The sequence below is a fragment of the Simochromis diagramma genome, unplaced genomic scaffold (assembly GCF_900408965.1).
Source record: "Simochromis diagramma unplaced genomic scaffold, fSimDia1.1 OVJJ01000293.1, whole genome shotgun sequence".
NCBI classification, from domain to species: Eukaryota; Metazoa; Chordata; class Actinopteri; order Cichliformes; family Cichlidae; genus Simochromis; species Simochromis diagramma.
The window spans coordinates 3,104,574-3,126,834 of NW_024386801.1; the positions used below are offsets into that span (position 1 = coordinate 3,104,574).

A 22,261-nucleotide genomic window follows, 5' to 3' on the forward strand; every position below is an offset into this window, starting at 1 on the left:
CGTCCCATCCCACCTGAATTTAATAAATGAAGGCTTGCAAAATTGCCAAACAGGATGGGAACACTGTAGAGCTCCTTCTGTAATGTTGGAGTCTTCATAGAAAGCAGCCAGTGATGGATTTGTCTACTGGTGAGACAAATTTATGCCACATGATCCTCGTCTTTGTAAATAGCTCACTGAGCAGGACAGTGGAGAGACAAGTGTGGCATGCCAGGTCAGGAATTCTGCAAGCTTCAGAATAATAAGCAATCAAACTAGTTGAGACTCCAAGTCTGATTGGGGTCAGCATTGTTGAATTCAATTGTGACCTCTCATTAACAGTCAAGTAATATTACACAAAAGAAACTCTCTATTGGTTGAAAAAAATTACAAATAAACATGCCAGCTGACTAAAGCTGTGCTTTCTCAGTATCTGAAGTTAAACAAAATAAATCCCAGTCAGTTTAAATGTAGAGTTTTCATAAATATGCTTATTTTTTGGCAAACAGTCTGATGAAATGACTGATAGCATTATTGTGTCTGTCAGTTAAATGTAAGGCTTAAAGCCATTTAACTTAGCTTCACATAAATACTGGTGATAAAACTGATAAACAACCAAAACACACAGTCTCTAAACTTTATCCATTGGCACATGATAATTACTTTCTTTTGTTGGGCACAAACCCAAAATTATTACTACAAAAATGACTCTGTTTACACTTTTTTTTAAACACGTCGAACAATATAGTAATGAGATAATACATTATGTGAAAAATATTGTAAAAAGAGGTCTTGGGTGGCTTCTCCTTCTCCTCAAAACTGGTTACTCTAGTGAGTCATCAGAGGAAATGACAGCAAAGTATCCTGTAACGTATGAAAATGTCGAGCTGACACCAGGGCTTCGGTTACATATGAGAGTCTCTGGTTACCTTTATTTCCAATGAAATCAGCAGGTTTACACAGGCCGTCTGTGATTTAATCTGGATAAAACTTTTTATCTGTTTCAACTTCACACTCCATGAGTCAAAAATAAAGACGAGGAAGAGCGTAAAAAAAAACAGAGGAAGGCCGCACTGTGTTTGTGGAACTTGAAAATGAATATGAAGAGCAGAATTCCCATTTTCTTTCCTGGTGTGTGAAGTCAATCAAATTCCAAAAATCCAAGACTTAATCCAAAGATGCATGTAGCCACTGCGATGTTGAATGAAAGCCAGCCTCAAGTGGCCATTTGAGGAACTGCAGCAACATAAAGGGAAAAATGCTTTTTGGGCCAGTACACATCATGTTGTGATCAGCATGGAGGTTGCAGTGATGCAGACTGATGCTGACTCAACATATGACAAACCCAGCTCTCATAAATACTTACATTTCATATTAAAGACATATTTTTAAATCTGGGTTTAGTTGAGAGGTTACATGAAGGCAAGGGTTCACAAACAGTGCCCGTCTGTTAAGGCAAGGAGCCACTACAGAATGGATTTGGATGACTAGAGTAAAATATGAAGTGAAACTAAGTTGAAGGTCTATAATTTAGTAAGAGGACTAAACAGAAAATAGTGTTGAGGGTAACAGACTGAGTTTTAGTAAAGTCAAATTAATTTTGAATTTATTTTCGTGACTCTTGATCAATAAAAATTGCGAGCTGTGAGAAGTGGGGCATGAACTTTTTTCTGAATTAGTGTGCCAGAAAACAAATAATTATTTTGGGAGAAATGTCAAACTTAAATGAAATAATTGTGTACTTGCATGGTGCTGTTATTGTATTACTTTCCAAGTGGCAATAACTTGTTGCAAAGTCCTTAGATGTGGCAAGGGTGATATTAGAGAAATTCTGCTGGTGTGCTCCGTGGTGGTTGTTTACTGAAATAAATTTAGCTGTCTCTGCTAGCATGGCAGTTGGTAAAATGAAATTTCTTTTCATCTGCTTATTGCAAATACAACAATGGAGACCTGAACTGAAGGAATGTTTTTGCAGGCTCTCAGCTGAGTTGGAGTGCACAGGAATACCAGCTCTTCTCCAGAGGCAGACTTTGTAAGACCTGGGTTTACTTGTGACAGTCTGACTGACAGTTAATCTGATTGATGGATTGTGCCTTGAACAGATGTTGCTAAGCAAACCCAGATATATAAAAACACTCAGTGAGCTAAGGAGACAGGGTTACTCCTAACAGTGGAGAGAATTCAACTTTCCAAACACTTTATGATAAAATACTGTTGTCACGTTAAAGATCACATCTTGAGGTAAATCACAGAGATACAGAGAAGAACGAGTGCAGTTTGGTGAAACATTAGTTAAGAGCCTGAGTGTTCTGGAAAAGAAATTGAAAAGCACAATGAATCTTTAATGCAAGTATGTGCATATCTGTTCTTTTTGCATGTAGTGAGGAACAAGTGTGGGCATAGCTAAACGGGGAGGCCTGTGGAGGATTCAGCCTTCAAACATGGAATATTCAACTTTTTCTTACTGCCTGTATCAAACCTCGCCAAGAACGTGCGGGGGCGTTAGGCTGTTTAGAGCCGGGGAATCAATGCTGTAGGCAGGCAGAGGGGAGGGATCGGTGCTTAGAGGAACGGAGAATGGGCCACACTTGTATCACTCACAAGGTGTTCTTGGCAGTTTGCTGCCCTCTGTGCAGTAAAGCCTTCAACTTGTAATGTTCCTCAACCCTGTAACACCACAAAAAGGTTGCTCCATATCTGTGTGGGCAGATTTCCATCCCCTCCAGTATCCATTTCTGAGATTATTTCTGCCTGCCTTTGCTTTGGTGTTGCACTGCCTCGAAAGATTTTTCTGGATGAAGGCAGAAAAGGCTGGAATAACTAAAAGGATGTTTAGGGCTTCTGATGAATTGACAGCTCGTTCGATAGCAGACACTATAGGAAAACAGATAAGGACTACAGCAGAAAAAATACATTACTCTGTTAATCTGTGTTTATCTCCATAAAGACACAATTCAACCAGCATAAGATAAACCACTGAGATAAATCAGACTGCAAACACAATCCACCCCCATTCCCAAGAGTAATGAAGTTGTCACTGGAAAAATCTGACCCTAAAGCAATGCTCCAGGGACAATGATATGGTGCCCATATCTCCACACAAGGAGGCTGGCAGCCTGGAGAGGGGACACATGCGATGATAGCAGTCATCCTCACTGGAATGGGGGGAAATAGAGGTCATTGTGTCACTCATCCAATGGGAGGCGTGTGTGTGTGTGTGTGTGTGTGTGTGTGTGTGTGTGTGTGTGTGTGTGTGTGTGTGTGGTGCCCCAGTTGAGCATATAGTGAGAATCCCTGCAGAGATGGTGACAGCAAAGGAGGAATGACACTGGCGAGATGCTGAAGTGATTGTTGATGCATGGCTGGAGCCATAAAAAATGGGAAATATCTGCTCCTCGTTTACCTGCAAACAAGTTGAATTACAGATGGAAGGTGGAGTTTTAGTTAGAGTGCATCTCATATTCAGATTAGGCTACTCCCTCTTAAGATCGTATATATTTCCAAGACGTAATGAAACGTGCCCTACGGCTTCAAAGCGTAATGCACGGTAAGGCAATCGTGCATCCAATCTAGAGACCCGGTTCCAGTACTCTGTGTGGTCTCTTGAGGGGTGAGAAATACCTCTTCGCTCATCTACTCGCCGCTCTCCATCCATAGCGCATCTCCAGCTCTGAAGCCACTTTGGATGTGGACACCAGCGGCAGCGCTCGATCCCTCCGCTTCACACACTCACACAAACACACTTAGCGATGCAGCGTACCAAACAGGACCGGCCGGAGAATTCCTATCTGATCAGGCGCATTGATGGTAAGACATTTATTTCATTCTTCTTCTTCTTCTTCTTTCATTTTGCGCTGAGAGAGCCGTGATCGAAGTGTGTCACTGTCGAGATAATCACTAAATATTTTAAAGATGTGTTCTTAAAACAACTGAAACTGTCTCTTGAGCGATTCTACGGTGAGTTTAAAGTGACACCGTCTTACTTTATCGGCTGCTGTTTTTACTATGCCGTAAATCTCCAAAGGAAATCTTGTTTTTGTAGCAAACGCGTAGAAAACTAACGGAAGTATTTATTTTAGGTGCTGTTTATGATAGTAATCATTTTCAGATGCCAAATTGCGCTTTTCGTCACTGCTACTCCTACTTAAACTGGCAGTACAGTAGCATAAATTGAATGCTACTACTCTTTACCGATATGTTTTAGTGTTTCGGTAAACTAAACATTTTTTTCATTTGATTTTGCACTTTAACACATTCCCTCTGTCTGTTTCTGTCTGTTTCCACTGTTTGAAAGGGAATCAAACACTGAGAAAACCTTTAGTCGGAACCTTATAAGTAAATATTATATTCACTGTGGACAAGACCAGATGAAGCGCTGACCTTTTTCTTTTTTCCCTTTTGCGCCTCTCAGTACCTTTTGTTTTCCCTTTTCTTTTAATGTTTTTGTGCTGGAGGAATCATGTAGGACGAGCTTCATCTTCACTCCCCCATCACAGGAGCCCCTCTGTAGCCCGGGGTCAGATGTATCTCCTTTGAGCGCTGCAGTGTTCTGCTCTGCTCTCCTGCCTGTGGGTGTGTGAGTGCGCGCGTGCGCGTGCGCGCGTGCGTATGTGGTATTGGTTTAGACAGAAACAGAGAAAGTAAAAATGCATAGATGCTAGGACTGGAGCGTTGAAACGCCTCCCGATGATGCTACTGTTGCTCAACTGTGTTTTCCAGGATTGATCGCCAGGCGTGGCCAATAAATAGCCTTCCCCTGAGGATCTTTGAACACACAGAGGGGCCTTAATAGAAAAATCTTTGGCACTGTCACATCCCTCAATCACCTCCATCCCAAATCCCTCAGTCCCACCCTCATCGCTAACTCCTAACCTCGTTTGTTGTCTTTGTTTTCCACAGAGGCAATTACCTTTCTTGCACCAAACACTTTTGCTGATATGTTTTCTCAGCAGCGGTAATGCCTGCTTGCTGAATTTACAAGTCAAACCTGACAGAGTGTAATCTCTGGTCAGTCTTGTCCCTGTGGTTGTTATTCCTTGTAAGGAATGTTATTGTACAAGAGGTACAAAAGCTGAGACCATCTGAAGCCTGCAGTCCCCTTCCAGCTGTTGACTGAACATCGATTATTCCGGGTGTGAGTGCCGACGCAGAAGGTGTTATAAGCCAGGGAGAACGGAGGACTTGCAAATCAAATTGCTTTAATCCATTGAAGCATCTGTCTTCATTCTCCAGAGGGAAGCTCGGTGTGCAGCAGAGGAGCTCTGAGCCATGATCATGACCGGAAAGGAAAACAAAACCTGTCGCTGAGGAATTATATGATGCGCCTTGGTCAGCCAACTGTGCAGTAAGGGTATGGATGGCAGGGCTGTCAAATTGACAGATTTTTTTTAAATGCCAGAGATAGAAACAAGCTTGGTCAAAGTTTCTCATTATCTGCAGTCATTCATACAATCGTTCTATGTCTCTATCTCTCCTTTCCTTCCACAAACACAGAAGCCACTTTAAAGTAGCCCTAAAACAAAGAGCATGACGTCCTTGTTCCTGTTATCCTGTCTGCAACTATCAGTCTAAGAAACAAACTTTCTCCCCCGATGTGTTCATTCTGCATCGCTGTTTTTAGCTGTATTCAAACAGAATGGCTCATGATGTCAGCTCGATTTCTTTTCCCCTCACCCACAGAGTAAATGTCTTTGGTTTGGCGCTGTTTGTGATTAATGGAACATCAAAAGCTCAGTGTGATACATTCCTGAGGATATGAGTCTGCCAGGGACACATAAACATCATTAATGAACAAGAGGCAGACTGGAGAGAGATGGAGTGACAGAGAGAGGGGTGAGGAAGCAAACAGGAAGGTGATATTTATTTTTGTCAGTTCGGTGATATATATTTACCTGTGATTTTGATTATGATTGCCTTCGCGCAGCCACTTTGAGTGATGGAGAGACAGTTTGTACCCAGGGATCTCGAGCGATTACCTACCATCAGCTTGGTGTATAGGGACGGATGGATGGCAGCTTTTTTTTTTTCATGAATACATTTGGAAAATCACATCTACCTTTGCTCTTTCATGCCCAGTGGCAAAGAACTCGGAAGTGTACAAAGGAAACTTCTACGCTCATCTGTATGAAGACAGCTATATTTATCTGGGTATGTAGCTCTACTGGGCTTAGACGCTTAATTACCCAGAAGAGAGGAAAGCAAAAATGAAATGCAATTATGCCACTGTGTGCACAGTATCCTGAATTGTGGAGCTTTTGTATATAGGGACATTACCGCTACCATTTCTCCGTGACCTCTGCGCTCTTTCTCAGTGGCACAAATCTGTGGATCCTTATGGAAACATTTTATGCTCGGTAGCTGGCTGCTGCCTCGCATTTACTGCACAGAGATGAAAGTGTCATCAGATTTAGAAAGGTTAAGCAATTTCTTTATTGACTAATACTATTGCAGCAGGAACTACTGCTGAAGGACAAAGGTTTGTATTCTTAACTAGCAGGAGAAAAGTTAATGACATGCACCCTTGAGCAAGATTCCCTGCTGCTCCAGCATGAACAGCGCAGAAGGTCATCAGTGGAAACCCACAGGCACAAGTGTGTCAAAGCTGCACATGTATGTAGCTTTGAAATTAAATACTATTGTGTGTGTGTGTGTCTGTGTGTGTGCCTCTGTGGCTTTCCAGCATTGTCAGTGGAAAGGATGTAGAGTCAGAGGTGGAGGCAGGATGGAGTGCTCCTGGAAGACGGTGCTGCTTCTTGTATGTGCGTCTCTGGGGGTCCAGTACACAGCCATCCGGACCCTGAGGGACTCGCTGTCAGGACCTTGTCAGGGAGCTTACCGCTGCCAGAGCAGACATCTCAGAGGTACTGCCCGATGGCCAATTTACACTGCCCCACATACCACACTAAAGTCTGCACATCTGTTGGCATACGTATAGGTTTATTATTATATTTAATGCAAATCTAACATGAATAAACTAAAATGAGTATGAGACAAATGACACAGTATTTGGCAGCACAGCAGCAGCAGGCATTCAGTGATGCACTCGCAGCGCTTGATTGGTGATATTATTTCTATTCCAGCATCGAGAATCAGGCTGCAACGCCACGGCTGTTAGTGACTTAAAAGAAAAAATACAGAGGATCATTAACTACGGGAATTCCCTGTAAGTGGAGAGGACAGAGAAATTAAATATGTGTGATTGGTTTTAGAGTCCTCCTCCAATCCGTCTCCATTAATCCTCTCTCACAGCTCACATGTGTGTTGGTGACGAGCTCCTGTGTATAAAAGTAGCATCCTCTTTGCAATCAACTCCTAATCAGGAGTAATTACACATTAGCTATTTGTGCTATATTTAGAGATCCACCATTTCTCATCCCCCTGGTAACCACCAGCAAACAAGCAACTTACTCATGCATGTTTACCCGCTAAATTATTTACACTTTATTGGCTTGATTCTGTATTTCTTCTAGACTAAAGACTGGCTCTAATTCATTTTTATGAGCTGAAATGATTCTTCTGAAATTAATGAAATAACTCTTTTTCACTAGAGCTTGAACAGGTAATAACATATTATGCAATGAGTTATTTAAAGCTGTTCACCTTGTTGCAAGAAAACATAATGAAAGTGACGTCAGTATCGCATAATACACATTAAAACAGTCAAGATTTTTTTTTTCTTCACTTAAGACTCCCGGTGGAGAACCTCCTGCGATGACAGCTGGCTGCCCATGGCTTCACCTCGGAAGCACATCCTGCTGTTTGCCACTACACGCAGTGGTTCCTCATTTACCGGACAGCTCCTCAACCAGCATCCTGGGGTCTTCTATGTGTTTGAACCTTTGTACCACGTCCAGCAAGCCTTCACCAACTCCAGCAGCAGGCTGCGTCGCACCTTGGACCGCCGTGCCTTGCTGGGAGCTTACAGGGACCTTCTCCTCAATCTGTACACTTGTGAGCTTCACTTCATGGAGAATTACATCCGTCCCGAGCCTCAAGACCACATCACAAGCTCCTTTTTCCGCAGGAGCTCCAGTCATGCCCTCTGTTCCCCTCCGGTGTGCTCTGATGGAGTAGTTGCAGCGGCCTCTGATCCACCCGACGAAACCTGGTGCCCTAAGAAGTGCGGGGCCCTGAACCTCACTTTAGCCTCTATGTCGTGTCTGTCGAGAGGGCATGTAGCTGTAAAGACCGTGCGGGTACCTGAGGTGGGGGATCTGCGCACTCTGACTGAAGATCCACGTCTGGACCTTAAGATCGTACACCTGGTGCGAGACCCCAGAGCCATTCTTGCTTCACGCATGATGGCGTTTTCTGATCAGTTTCGCGCTTGGAAAATATGGAATGCTACGGGGCGGCAGCCTCGTTACGTGGACCTTTCGCAGATCACCAGCACCTGTAAGGACATGGCGGCCTCTGTAGAAACAGGCCTGCAGAGACCTGCATGGCTGCGTGGACGCTACCTGCTGGTACGGTATGAGGACTTAGCATTCAACCCGAAGGACAAGGCCAGTGAAATCTACAAGTTTGCAGGGCTGGAGATGGAGGACAGGGTGAGGACGTGGATTGCAAAGAACACCAACAGTAACGCGTCGTCTCCATCTGAGTGGAACTACAGATACTCCACCACCAGAGACTCCAGAGTGACAGCTGAGAGCTGGCGGCTTCGACTCGGCTTTGACATTGTGAGAACGGTTCAGAATCTGTGTAACGACACTCTGGCTCTGCTGGGATACAAGCAGGTTCGCTCCGCGGCTGAACTCAAAAACTTGTCACAGAGTTTAGTGGAACACAGGACATTTCAACCAGTCACATAACAGATTCTGCTCTTTATTTCTGCTCAGTTTAAATGAATGTAATTTATCTTAATTTTGAACAATGCCTAAAACAAATTATATTTATTGTAGTTTCACCTTTTGTTAAAGATATTAAAAGTGCCAAATCGCAAGTGTGTGTTGCTGAAAAATGTTAATTACCCAAAATAAAGTCCGTACTGCTGTATGTGTTGAATGCTTTTCTTAACTGTATAGCAAAGCTCTGAGGTCTAATGAGATCAAGTTTATGCTTGACTGGGAGGAGGGGTTAATGTTTTTGTAATTTTAATAGTTATAGGTAAAAAGACATGCCAGAGTCCAGGTGCCATTTCACAGTAAGTCACTCAAAACATGGCCCCAAATGAAAGACAAAAATAAAAGGAAAGAAATTACAGGGCTTAGCTTCCAAGTGTCTCTAATGCATTTTGGAAAAGGATTAAAATGTCACATATTGCAGGTAGAAAATCTTTTCTGGTGCAATCTCCTGCAGTGCACAGCAGCTCTGTTTTCACTATGTCAACAATAGGAGATTATTTCTTGTTTCTTCACTGTAAATACTTAAATACTGTAATAGCTGATTAAGTGGTGCAATGCAAGTATGAAAATATAATGTTCTGGATGTGTTGAGGCATTTTTGTCAGTGTTCCTTTACTGTTTGTATTTTTTAGACTTTTTCTAATAAATTATTCATATCATGAGTAATGCATATCTACCACATTGGCAAAATCTTCTTCCAGCCATATTTGTTTGATGTTATTTATTTATTTATTTATTTAATCCTGAGAGGAAAGACGATAAGTACCTGAGTTTTAGAGTTTCACACAGAGAATGGTGTAAATTTGTTGTGTTTTATCTTGTAATCCCTCTGTATCTGGCTTGTCTTTAAAACAAATTAGAATCGTGCCAATGTGTTTTCTATTAACAGGTTTTTGAGTAAAACAAGTTTCATTTATCTTTGAACTTAATAAGACTAATACCAGCATCACTCAACTCTGTGTTCACTTAAAACTGTCCTTTGTGTCTAAACAGACAAAGGAATTGTACTCTCTTCAGACACCAGCCCATTTATTCCTATGTAGGACTGCTCTCTTGAGATAATGCTGGAGGTAGTTTTCGAGAACGAACTCATTGGATGAATCACAGACAAACTACTGTTTCGCTGTGATTTTCTTGCCTTTTAAATGCAAACACTGCATTTGCCTAAGGAGGTTGCAATTGTGGCTCGCTGGGAGCTGTGAGCTTTGATGCTCATGCTGCTGAAGATGGCCACTCCTCAGTGAAGGAAAGTATGCAATTTGACTGGAGTAGTCATGCTGCTCTGTGAGTACTATTAAATCTGAAGTGAAATTGTCCCTTAAATAATGTATTTTTAGACACCCTGTCCTCCCCGTCCTTCCTGTAGCTGCCCCATAGCTGCTGACAACAGGGATATCTTAGCACAGTCCAAAGAATTGATCTACCGATCTAGCTGAGGAGAAACAGGATTTAAGATGCATGGAGAAAAGAGGAGCCGCCTTTCTTTGAACTTAATCTGCAAGGCTACACAAACTGGCCATAAAGCAAAGCTTTATGACACCCGGGGAGATGTGCTTCATCGGTTTTTCCATCCCCACTCTGACACACAAAGCTGCAAGTGGCCTGAGTCAGCCATCGGCTAATTACCCATTTCTTCTGCACTCAATACTGACAACCCCTTTCTGTCTCCTTAACAGTGCTGACAAATTCAGGTTTTATCTATACTGAGGAAAATATGAGGTGTGCACCGTTACTGGGAAATGCAAAATAGCAAACAGTTTATCTGTGTCACTGGTTTAAAATTACCCACGGGATCCTAACATATAAATAACACTAAACCAAAACAGTTAGACAGTGGCACAAAAAAGAGTAGAGAGCTATTCCAAGTTTTGAAAAGATCTTTGCCGTATAGAATTCAAAATCAAACATTTTAGTAGCAAGTGTTGTATAAAAGTTTGTTTGAAGACAGAGAAAGATGTTAACATTTTTAAAGTGCTTTGAAGCTCATTCCAAATACATGGACCTTGACAGGCCAGACTAAAACTTGTACAAAGGTATTTTCTTCGTGTTATATGTGTGAGAACAATAATATATTGGCATAAGGTCACAACAGCTTTTATATAGCCCAAATACTACATTACATTACAAAATCTTACATTCAGTTAACTTCAGAAGTTTAAATAACTTTGTTTGATAAAGTCTGTAAGTGTTGCATCATGTAACATCACAATAATGTAGTTGAGGCTCAAGCAGAGAGCGCTAAAAGGTCAGTGGTGCTCCACTCTGAAGACAATGTCCCAGTTAAAAAAATTAGTAAACCAACATATTTATATAATTTCTTCATTAGTTCAATATTCCACATTCATCAATGTGAACACATCAAAAATTTCAAATACAATAAAATTGTTTGTGCTGACATTTAATGTTAATTTATTACGTTTAAATCAAACATCCACCTTTTATCAGTTCTTCAGTTATACTATGTTGGAGTTAATACAGATTTTCAAGAGACAAAAATATATTTGTGGGATCAGCAAACTAGAGTAATTAACAAAATCATTGATACATAGAAGGAAGAGAGCAGTCTTAATCGATCTATGTGGGACCCCACATTTGATGTATATGTATATGATGTATCTCCCTTTCTTACATATAACTTCTAAACCCACTGAATGCTGTGCCTCAAACACAGCAATGTGTTTTAAAATCAATGGTATCAAATACCTTCAGTTAGTCGAGGAAGATTTCTATGCCACATTTATGGCTATCAGTAGCATCATTGCTTTTTTCACAGAGATGAAGAGCTGCCATTATAATATATTGTGATGAAAGAAGAATGTTCAATGTAAGTATTGCGCACGTTTTCCAGTACTTTGGAAATGCTTATATATGACACCTTCAGGAGGACTAATAGTTTTAGAAAGGTTTTCTTCTGAACTACATTAGGAAGTTAACAATAGTGCTAGTTTGGTTAGCATGTTGCATCTGTAATTTACCATGACAGGACTAGATGACATTACATGTCAGGTAATCCACATTAGAGTCTATGTGGATTACTTTGCTTTTGAAACCAGTTTCAAAAGCAAAGTAATCCACATAGACTCTAATGTGGATGTTTGTTTTTCATTCAAATTGTTTTTTTTTGTTTTTTTTTTGTTTGTTTGTTTGTTTGTTTGTTTGTTTGTTTGTTTGTTTTGGGGGGGGGGGGGGGGATTAGTTAATTTTACAGTCTTTTCATGTTCCTCTCAGCCAGCGCAGAAGTGCCACAAGTTCACCTGGTTGGAAATTTTTGATCCACGCTGTCCCAGCTAGACATCCACAGCAGAGTTGCAGAGGTCAGAGTAGGTGCAAGAGATCAGAAACATTCATAGAATATATATATATATATATATATATATTTTTTTTTTTTTAAAAAATACACTCCAGCTGAGGTGTTTAAAGTAAAGCATATATTTTTATTCAGTAAATGGTTTGTGATGACATGCAGAGGTGGTATGCTGACTTCTGTCACACCCACAGTTCCTCAAAAAAACGCAGGGAAACTCCCCAGCTTCTACTGTTTTTTTAGAAGCAGGCAAAAATATCCACACCGATGCTTGTACGAGTACGCTGCTATTGCATCAGCTTGTGTGGAAAGGTTGAAATGTTAAAGAAGATGAGCAGTGGTGGCCCGTGTGATCTGCATGGTTGCAGCTAGCAAATCTTTTATTCCAGAGTGATAAAAAGAGAATAGTATGATAAATGAAAATTTCCTGGAGGCTTGGTGGGGGAGCAAGCTCAAGCTGAGAGATTTAAAGTCAAAGAAGAATCAGCCTTTGCCTGCTGTGCTCTCATCTACAATGTGAAGAGCAGCAAGGAAAAAAAGAGCTATCTGGCAGGGATTAATAAAAAAAAAAACAACAACCCTCAATTATATAATATATTAATTAACTCGTAATAAACACAATTTTTCTTAATTATACACCTTGCTTCCAATCATAAAAATGTAAAAATCAACCGTTCTCCATGAACAAGCTTTGTCTACCATTAAAATTCAAGGCTTTGTTGCCTGGGTCACAAACCAGAAGGTGCTCAGACACAGTGTGAACCAGTTTCCAGCGCTGTTTTGATAAGCACCTACTTGACCTTCCAGTTCCTCTGTTGCATTAGTGTCAGTCGAATCCACTCTATCACATAAATCTCACCTCTGCTCTGTTCCATGGCTGTCTGTAATCACCTGCCTTAACAATTCACTGGTCATAATGACGTGTAGGAGCAAAGGAGGCTGTAAGACGTCCTTGGAGTCGATCCTCCAGCTGCAGGTGTGTCATACAGTTTCATTATTACGTGGCTGACACTTTATGGTCTTTATCTGGGTTAGCAGCCAGCAGGTCTCCAAATTATGTGCTTTCATGCTATCAGACTGTCACGTGATGGCATGCTTTGATCAACATCTGTGCCATTATGCACTCATACGCGTGCATAAACATAAATGTACATACAGTGATGTTCAAAGCCTAATGTGTGTGAGGTAGCAGAGAGGTGACGAATGATTTCTGTTGTTCTGTTAGCTCCACAAATTGCGCTCTGATCGGCAAACATTGATTCAAGAAAGGTCAGAAGCTGGTGAAAGCAGAACACACAACATATTGGCATTCCTGTTAAAATGACTTCTAAAAAAGTGCTGCTGATGATTGGGGAAATATCATCAGGAAATGGGTATTTCTATTTTTTATTAGACTGACTGTACAACAGTACTTAAATATAGCTTTTCACAGCAGCAGCAGACACTATTTAATTTCTTTCTGCCTCTTAAGTGCTGGGGGCTACTGAGGGCTGTAATTTCCTCACACTAATGCTGTCTATCATTTCTGAATATTATATATATAAAAACTATACAATTACAAATTGAACACTTATTATATTTAGGCTCGGCATCTTTTTCTCTTCTGACACGACCATAAAATCCCAGTAGCACTGGTGTGAACAGTTTGCATTTTTCACTCTCCTTACTGGGAGCCAGAGATGTCATTTACGGAGAGATTAAGGATCATTTAGGACAGAATGAAGCCACTTTGAGCCACAGTGTCTTTATTACTGGAGCCACACAGGCCCTGAGCAAACATCAACCTCTGTCACACCCATCATTCAAACGCCGTTATTTCCCCCCATGCGCGCAGAACAGTTACACACAAAGATACACAAGTCCAGTGCACCCCTCCTCTTCATCGGTCATCTTTAGCTCTCGGTGTCTTCTCTTCCGCTCTCTCTTTCCACTGTGTCTGCTTCTAGAGGAGGCTTCCATAAGTCTGGCTCTTATATCTTTTGTAGTGAAAGCTGCATTCTTGTGACATCTCTCCCAAGCATTTGTTTCGAGCGCAGGTTCACTCACAGATTATTTATTGTGTTTTCCACTGATCCTAATAAGGAGCTTTCATGGCGAACATCAAACGGCCAGCTGGCTGATCTGTATCATGGGTAGAACTCCTCAAGGTAAATGCAAGCAAGCCCCCATCAAACTTAGCATCGTCAGCAGTATCACACACACACACACACACGCACGCACACACGCACGCACACGCACGGCAGTTTAAAGAGGCACTAGTGAGTCTCAACAGCAAGATTTCCACGTATCACTGTGTAAGCTTTACCATCAGCAGTCCATTTAAGACAATCAGTGCATTTATTATTAACTGTCAGCAGGATATAAATCACACATTTTCATCTTTAGAATAATTAAACGCTCAATTGATTTTGTCCTTATTTGCTCTATTGGTTAGAAAATACATCCTATATAAGGGCACATGCTGATTGCAAAACTGCTGCGATATTGCAAAGGGCAATTAGGTATATCACAATTGGAGGTAACAGGCATTAGAAATGTTTAATTTTAAGAAGTGTCTATGGTTATGAAATGTGGCGGCTATTTTGAGCCCATTTTTATGATGCACAATGAAGCAGCGGCAGGAGCTCCGGCAAGAGAGATAGAGCTCATCTAGAGAGAGAAAATGAGAAATAACACAGCATCAAGCAGGAGGCAAGTAACAGCAGGCTTCTACTGAGTGGGTAAATAACTGAATATTCACAGTCGGCCTGTTTGTAATGCTGTCTCTCTTTGCTTGATCCTAATGAAAGTGGAAGACATATCTTTTGCAATAAGAAACGTAGCATTAATACAACGTTCAAATTCAAACTTTTGCATTAAAATTCTCTCGCATCTAAGTTTACCCAGTCACTGATGTATGAGGATGTACAACACAACAAATTAAATCAATCTGCAAGCAGCATTTAAAAAGGGAAAAAAAGGTTTATAAACTATCCATGTGCAGGCTGGTTGCATGGTTTCACATTCTGATGTTGACTGGTAGTTATTTAAACATGGACTTGAAACACTGCTTCGTGGTTAAAAAGCAGATTTAAAATGAAAGTCATGCTGACATCTGGGATATTGCTTATCTGCTAGATTTCTACAACTTTACTATCAGAGGAAGCTCAAACAGACAACTTCTGTAACAGTGACGCAGTAATGCAAATTTAATTAATTAATTAATAATGTCAATCTAGGTTTTCATAAGCTGCATTAACGTGTGTTAATTTAAAACAGTTGTTTTTTCTGTAGTCATTTGCTAAGGATTATTGCATTAAATGAATTAAAAGTCCACTTCGACACGTGCGGTGGAAGGGAAACCATCAACTTTCTGATTAGTGACAATCTGCTTTCTCTCCCAAAAGACAACTGCCCAAATCAATACTGGTTATTCATTATTGGGCTATAAAAGAGGGCCTGACTGGACCTATTGGAAATGATGTCCCCAGCGTGTAACCAAATCATTCCTGGTCAGGGACACAATGTTGCAATTTCAAGTGCATTTGTGGGGTATTGATGGTGAAAAAGAAAAAGAAGCTACATTGTTTCTAGGAGTGACCCCGAGAAAACCACCGTGCTAACACTGAGAGCAGAGTACACAACAATTTATAAACCTGTGGGCAGGGATTGTGATTCCAAACTACAGTTCAGGACCTGAGGATACCACAGTTGGGATTATTGGCTTCTGTTGTCGATAGAATTAGTGGCGAGTGAATTTCTACGCTAGGTCATAGGAGTGCAACTCAATCTTTTACTCTCCAAACCTTAGTTGATTAAATCAGACTGACCACCTCCTAAGCAAAGTGGTAGACTTTTCTTCCTTGACACTTCCTTAACACATAGGTTCCAAGCCAGGCTATTATCCACTAAGGTGCCTTTGCTCTGTACAATTGACTGTTCCAATCTAAACCGACTTGTTTGACTTCCTTTCTCTTGACTCCCTGAGTTTCCTTCTTTCTCTAAACTAACATGAATCGACTTATCCCAATATGCAACTCTAAATAGCTGGCACATTGACTAGAGTGGAAATTTCCACCCCCACATAGGTGCGGTTTGGCTCTCACACACATCAAATTAAAACTGAAGATGTGGATGAACTGAAACAGAAAAGAAAATAATACCAGCCCAGTGTCTGGCTGGGAGCTTCCCTTACTTATTCCACTGCGCCGCATTTTGTAACATTTTCAGTCTTTCGGCATCAGACGATGATCTAAACTGAACCATCATTTTGCTTTGACATTGCAAAAGTTGGACAACAATTCCTGCAAGAAAAAAGCACCATTGTGAAAAGTAGCAATGTACTTCAAACTGTCATATAGGTTGTTGAAAAGCTTGGATCTTGGAAAAACAAAAATAATACAAAAGTGAGAGGAAGCACTGGTTGCACTGTAGCTTTAAGCAAAGCACTGGTTTTGTTTCTCCTGATCTCAACAGGGCGCTCTCAGTAGAATGCAGTAAACCAGTCTTTATACTGGCATTCAGTCATGCACACGGATGCCCCTCACCAGCCAGAGCCTGAGCTCCTCTCAAGGATCTTATCCCGAGGAGAATTTGTCTTCCGGAAGGTTTTTTTTTTAAAAAAAGAAAAAGAAAAAGAAAAAGCAGTGCAAATCTTTTTCAAGTGAGCATCACTGAGATGTTTTAGATGTGGGCACTGGTCCACTGCCCTCCCTCCCTCCTCTACGGCTTGGCATTTCCTTTTTCCCTTCACTCCTAGCTCCACTTTCAGAGGACAGTAGGCGTGAAAATGTCAGTGGGATTTTTATTTTTATTTTAATTTCTCTGCTCCCCTACATGTAAGTCTTTTGCGCAAGTAGGACTAAAGTGCGGAATAAGGCGTGGGCTGCAGTATCGCAGAGGCAGAAGGAGGAAGGTGTGATCACAACCCTGCAGGCTCAAATCACTTCACACGCCACACTCTTCAGACCTGGCCTATGAGTTTGGTTTGGCCTCCGTCCGTCTAGCCCACTCATCCCAGCTTGCAGCAGTGGAGCACTCTGAGGCAAGTTTAAAACACAAAGACTCATGCAGTTTTTCCTTTTATGGCTTTTATCTAACATTCTTTGCATTGAACTGCCATCCCTCTATGTTTTTCCCCCACAGCTCCAACTGTCTAGATGAAGGTATACCCACACTGTCAGCACTTCCTCAGTGAATTCCCAACTAGCTTTAATTTTCAAACTCATCCATAATTCACCAACACTGGGCACCTAACAGAGCAACATCTAGCAGGATTAAAGGCCCAAGCACTGTATCTTTTCCTTTCAGTTTAATTTGAATAGATTTCATATTCATTGAAACACCATATGAGACATCCAATTTAAATATGTTGAAAAGGAAAAGGAGCAGACAGGAGGGAGTTGAGGCGATAGGGAAATGGACCCAGAACACAAAAATATCAGCATGGATGGCTTTCAGCTGTTGCGCTGGAGTATTGAGGCAGCTGCATGGCAGATACTGTCTGCTTTTGTTGAAAGCTCTGTCTTTAGGACAGATGTAAGAACTTGAGAAATAGTATGAAAGGGTACAGCTGCAACTCAGTATTGGACCCCCACAGTGTTTTGGGACTTAGAGAAAGATTATCAAAAAGAATGGTAAGAATCAGTGCGTCAGAAGCAGATTACTTTTACTTCTTTGTATAGTGGATGCTGTATTTCCACGACACACAACGACATCTGTTGATAGACGTCCCCTGGCTGCCTGCCTTACAGGATGATTAAGCAGCAAAGAAAAAAATAAATTCAAGAGAACAATATTGCAAAAAACCAAACAAACCCAAAAACAAAACAGTGGTCACATTTTCTTCATCATTTTTATTCTATGTTTTGTTTGTGAAGAGAAAAAAGATGACTTCCTCCTTTTTCAAATGACTTCTTCAGCTAAGGTCATGACAGCTACAGCTTGGTGCAGCCAACATAAGGTCATAGAAGTGGGGTGTAAATCTTCAACAGATCACCAGTCCATTGCAGGACTGTGGGCAGCCTGAGCAACTGGAGGAAACTCAGGCAAGCACAGAAACATGTAACCTCTGACCTTGCTCTTGTGAGGCAAACACCGCAGCTACACCATCACTGGCCACCGTGTTTCCAACTCTGGCAAATAAATGACACTCAAAGCACAAACAAAAAGACAAATACATAATTATCTCTCCTGTGTATTATTAACACAAAATCAACATTTAATTTTTAAATGACGAGATAATTATTTATATTCTTATATTAAACTAGCGTGATTATGCTGACCTGCACCCAAAGCTCCCCAGTCAATGTGTTATATCTTTCCTGTTGATTCTGTGCAATAAATAAAATTAAAATGTGACACATTGAGGAATTATATGTGGATTATATGATGGACTGATTTTTTGAAGTCTGTAAGTCATCCTCGAGCAATTTCTTTTGTTCTTTCTGTGCTAATATCGCACACCATGTAAACAATTTTTTCCCCAATTTAAAGACCCACACTAGCACTTTCCCCTGGTTTCCAGCTTAATGCTGGGCTAAACTGCACACATCCTCACTCTGGGTTTCTGACAATGACAAATTTCTTCTCATCTCTCCCTTGGATTGAATGTAAATGGACGTGTTTCCCTTTAAATGACTGCAGGCTCTTCAGGGCAACAGTATGATGGCCTGCTTGTAAACCTCAATTACCGCTTTTCTTCCTCTCCTCAATCTTTTTGTCCTTCTCTTTCTTTCCCTTCCTTCTTTTGTTTCCAGACACACAGCTTCAGTTCCATCAGTTCCTCAGGGCTGACATGTCTGCTGATGCTAACAAATGACGAGCGTCCCCACTGACAGCAAGTCCATCTGTCTGTGTCAGAGTAATTGAATTTCATAAATATAATCAGAGGGGTCTGTTATGAAGAGACCTGCAGTGTGGTCTCCAATGCGTCATGGCTGTGTATTATTCCACACACAACAGACGCTGCCTGCAGTCCGATTAACAAGAGGGAGCAAAAGCACAATAGCCGGTAAGTGCTGATGGAGGTTAGTTTGGTATCTAAAGAATAATGAAAGCAGAATCTGTTGCACCATTTGTCTTGAAATGTAATAGGAAGAGGAAGTTGCCACTTGCTTTCTGGCTTGATTGATTGAGCAATGGAGGGGCACTCTGACATCATGATGATTTTCTCTGGTTTCAAAAAGAATTGTGCTCAAAAACTCCACTAGACAATTTGACATTAGTCATGTCAATGAATGTACTGCCGGCAGTCCGCTACTATTGATCAAAGCAAAAATAAAGCCGACGGTTCCAAACCTAGTGAGGACAAATAGACTTGAAACTGAGGAAGCTACTTGTTATTGGCCAAAGCAGGTTCACAGTATTCCCACTGACCAGCATGTGCGAATTCAGCATTAACTGTATGTTCTGCTGAAACAGATGCTGCACACGAACCATATGCTCAATACAAAGCATCTAATTAGCTGTTAAATGGGCCAAGCTTTGACCTGAGAAGCTCCCTCAGAGGGGTAGTTAATCCCTGTTGATGCAGTTTGAGGAATTATTGATTCAAAGGCCCATCAAGCTCTGTTCCACGAGGATCCTATCGACCAAAGCAGCCAGAGCCCTTCCACTTAAACGATAAACTCACTACAGAGAATTAAAAAATATACACTTCACATGCATATGATTGCAACGAGAGCGAACCGACGGGGCCTTCAGGGGTTCTCGGAGACAGCAAACTAATTAGTGGCAATAAAGACCTCAAAAACTTTGACAATGATGCTCTCAGCAGAGATTATCTAACTCCCAAGCTGGAGAGAGCAAAGCTGCAAGCTGATTGTGATTCTCTTAATGCCACTATGAGGAGATTCTGTGAGATGCAACATTGTTTGAAAGCACTCCGTTCTGAAATTAAATGAAAAATTTCTAGTGAACCGTGTGATGTTGCCTTTGCTCAATCTGAAACCATCGAACGAAGCTTGGAATGGGAGCCAAAAGGAAAAACAACCTTTCAAATAGTGAAAGTGACTTCATCATATTTTCTTTTTGAAAAATATTATTATACAAAGATCAAAGTGACAAATAACAGGACAGATAACCACATGTTACTGCTTCCCTTTGGCAAGCGTTCAGATGGACCACTGTGATGTCTGCCAAAACGCAAAGGAAGTGGCTCGAAGCGGCGGATTCACTCACCCTCTCATGTTCGAGTCCAGATAGATTTCATTTTCAAAACAATTGATAGTTTGTCACATCTGCTGTGCTTTGGGACACGCAGCCTGTGATGTGAAGAGCGTGCCAACATATGGCAGATTTAATTAATGTGAACCATCACGTCGTGTGCGTCCCACAGACAGTTTAGGCCTGGTAAACCCCACAGACCTCCCGTGTTGTTGGGATTCACAGGCGTTTCCATTCAGTCTGTTGGGTTCACTTTACAGAATTAATTAAATGTTCCCTCTGCCCACCTGAGCCTGGGTTTCACCTGCTCCAAATCTGCTAAAAATAAATCTTTTTTTTTTTTTTAAGAAAAAGAAAATAAAATAAAACTTAGTTTGAAAGAACCCTACCTTTGTTCCATGACTCATGGAAAAACGGCAAAAAATTTGATTTGTCTGTTTGCGATGCAGTCACTGACATTCGGCCGAGATGCAAAAGCTTATATCTCAGATCCCTCAGATCAATGAGTGTCTTCTGAAGCGCTCCTTGTACTCCGTCATTCTCTTTCTGTTCTGCTAAGGAGAGTGCTCCTTTAATGGATTTGAACACTAAACTGATGAAGGGGCATTTATTGGCTTATCAGGACAAATCGCATTTTTGAGCTGGCTCTTTGAATCAGAGCTCCTGTCTATAATAGGATAAACAAAATGGCCGAATCTGGGAGAGTGTGTGAACTCACAGATGTTAGATATTCCAAGAGAGATTTTAAGAAATGTTGGCTCCTGTGCAAAGCTTTTAAAATTTGATTAAAGTGACTGAGCCCTGTGCCTGCTGGCACGTTAAGCCCCTCTGAATATTAGCCTTAGGGATGGGAACTGATAAGAATTTAGCAATTCCGATTCCATAATCGATACCACTTATCGATTTGATTCCTTATCGATCCTCTCATCGATTGTCATTGGGTTCTCATTGGCTCCATTTTGAGAGTCAGCACCACTGCTAAGCATCAATAAAGAAATTACATTCATGCAATTAATGCGCTGTGGGTCAAATGTTTGTTTATGTTTGTGGAGGTGTTTCCACTCTTTGTTCTGATCAGTGTTGGAGCCGTTGTTCAAAAAAGTCATTATTACACATATTACACGGAACATTTTTGTTAAAATTAGTTGAGTACGTTACTTAATTACTGCTGGGAAGAAGTCCTTTTTTTATTCTACTGGTTACATTACTTTCATGTTTCTCTTAATAGAATACAAAGCTACAATACAAATACAAAGCCACACAAAGCAAAGATGAAAACCAGCACAAAAAAGCGATCGCCACAGCGATTCTGCTACAGAAACTCAGAGTTGAAACTCAGGGCCTGACTGCTGGGATCGGCATTTAGTCAGCTTTCACTCTGGGTTCTTGGCTAGCTTACCGTTAGCATGCTGTCCTGTCAGATGCTTGCAAAGAACCAAAGTTGTGTTGGCACCATAATGCGGTTGTTTCTATCCTGCATGCAGTTGCTACTTTACCATTTATCTCGTCCTTTTGTGCAATAAAAACAAATGTCCATATGCATGCTCTAGACTGCGTAGGTATTTTCCTCCTCTGGCATGCTAACTGAAATCAGCTGATTGTAGTGCGATTGCAAGAACCGATAAACATGATTGATAGGCAGGTAGACTACTGGGAACCAGTTTTCTACAAGAACTGGTTCTCGATTCCCATCCCTAGTTAACTCTTTCCTTGCACTTGCAAATGAATCATCTGCACTCTGTACAAAGTGCAGAAATATAATTTAATTTGGGTAAATGAGATGAAATTAGACCCCCAAAAAATGCTTGTCCTGAAGCTTTAATATCGCTGTGCCTCTGGTGTGGTCTGTAAACTATGCAAACTAGAAAAGCAATGAAATATTGCAATTTCATGGGAAAAGATTAATCATTTCATTCTTCCATTTGGTGTTGCAGCATTTCATTTGTGTACCAAATCAGTCAACCAAAAAGGAATATTGATGTAGTGA

General features: G+C 41.0%; 1 protein-coding gene across 3 annotated transcripts; it reads left to right on the forward strand.

Annotated features, from left to right (window-relative positions):
• Window positions 1-3,155: 3,155 nt before the first annotated feature.
• Window positions 3,156-9,446, forward strand: si:ch73-62b13.1 (uncharacterized protein LOC100002270 homolog). 3 transcript variants are annotated; one of them, XM_040025146.1, is made up of 4 exons: window positions 3,156-3,786; window positions 5,212-5,329; window positions 6,659-6,839; window positions 7,666-9,446. In XM_040025146.1, exons 3-4 carry the CDS (start codon window positions 6,701-6,703, stop codon window positions 8,790-8,792), a joined length of 1,266 nt encoding a protein of 421 aa, XP_039881080.1. In that variant the 5' UTR covers window positions 3,156-3,786; window positions 5,212-5,329; window positions 6,659-6,700; the 3' UTR covers window positions 8,793-9,446. The 3 variants fall into 3 exon arrangements, with proteins under 3 accessions (XP_039881080.1, XP_039881079.1, XP_039881077.1); XM_040025145.1 differs by having other exon boundaries at window positions 3,156-5,329; XM_040025143.1 differs by lacking the exon at window positions 5,212-5,329 and having other exon boundaries at window positions 3,160-3,786.
• Window positions 9,447-22,261: the final 12,815 nt, after the last annotated feature.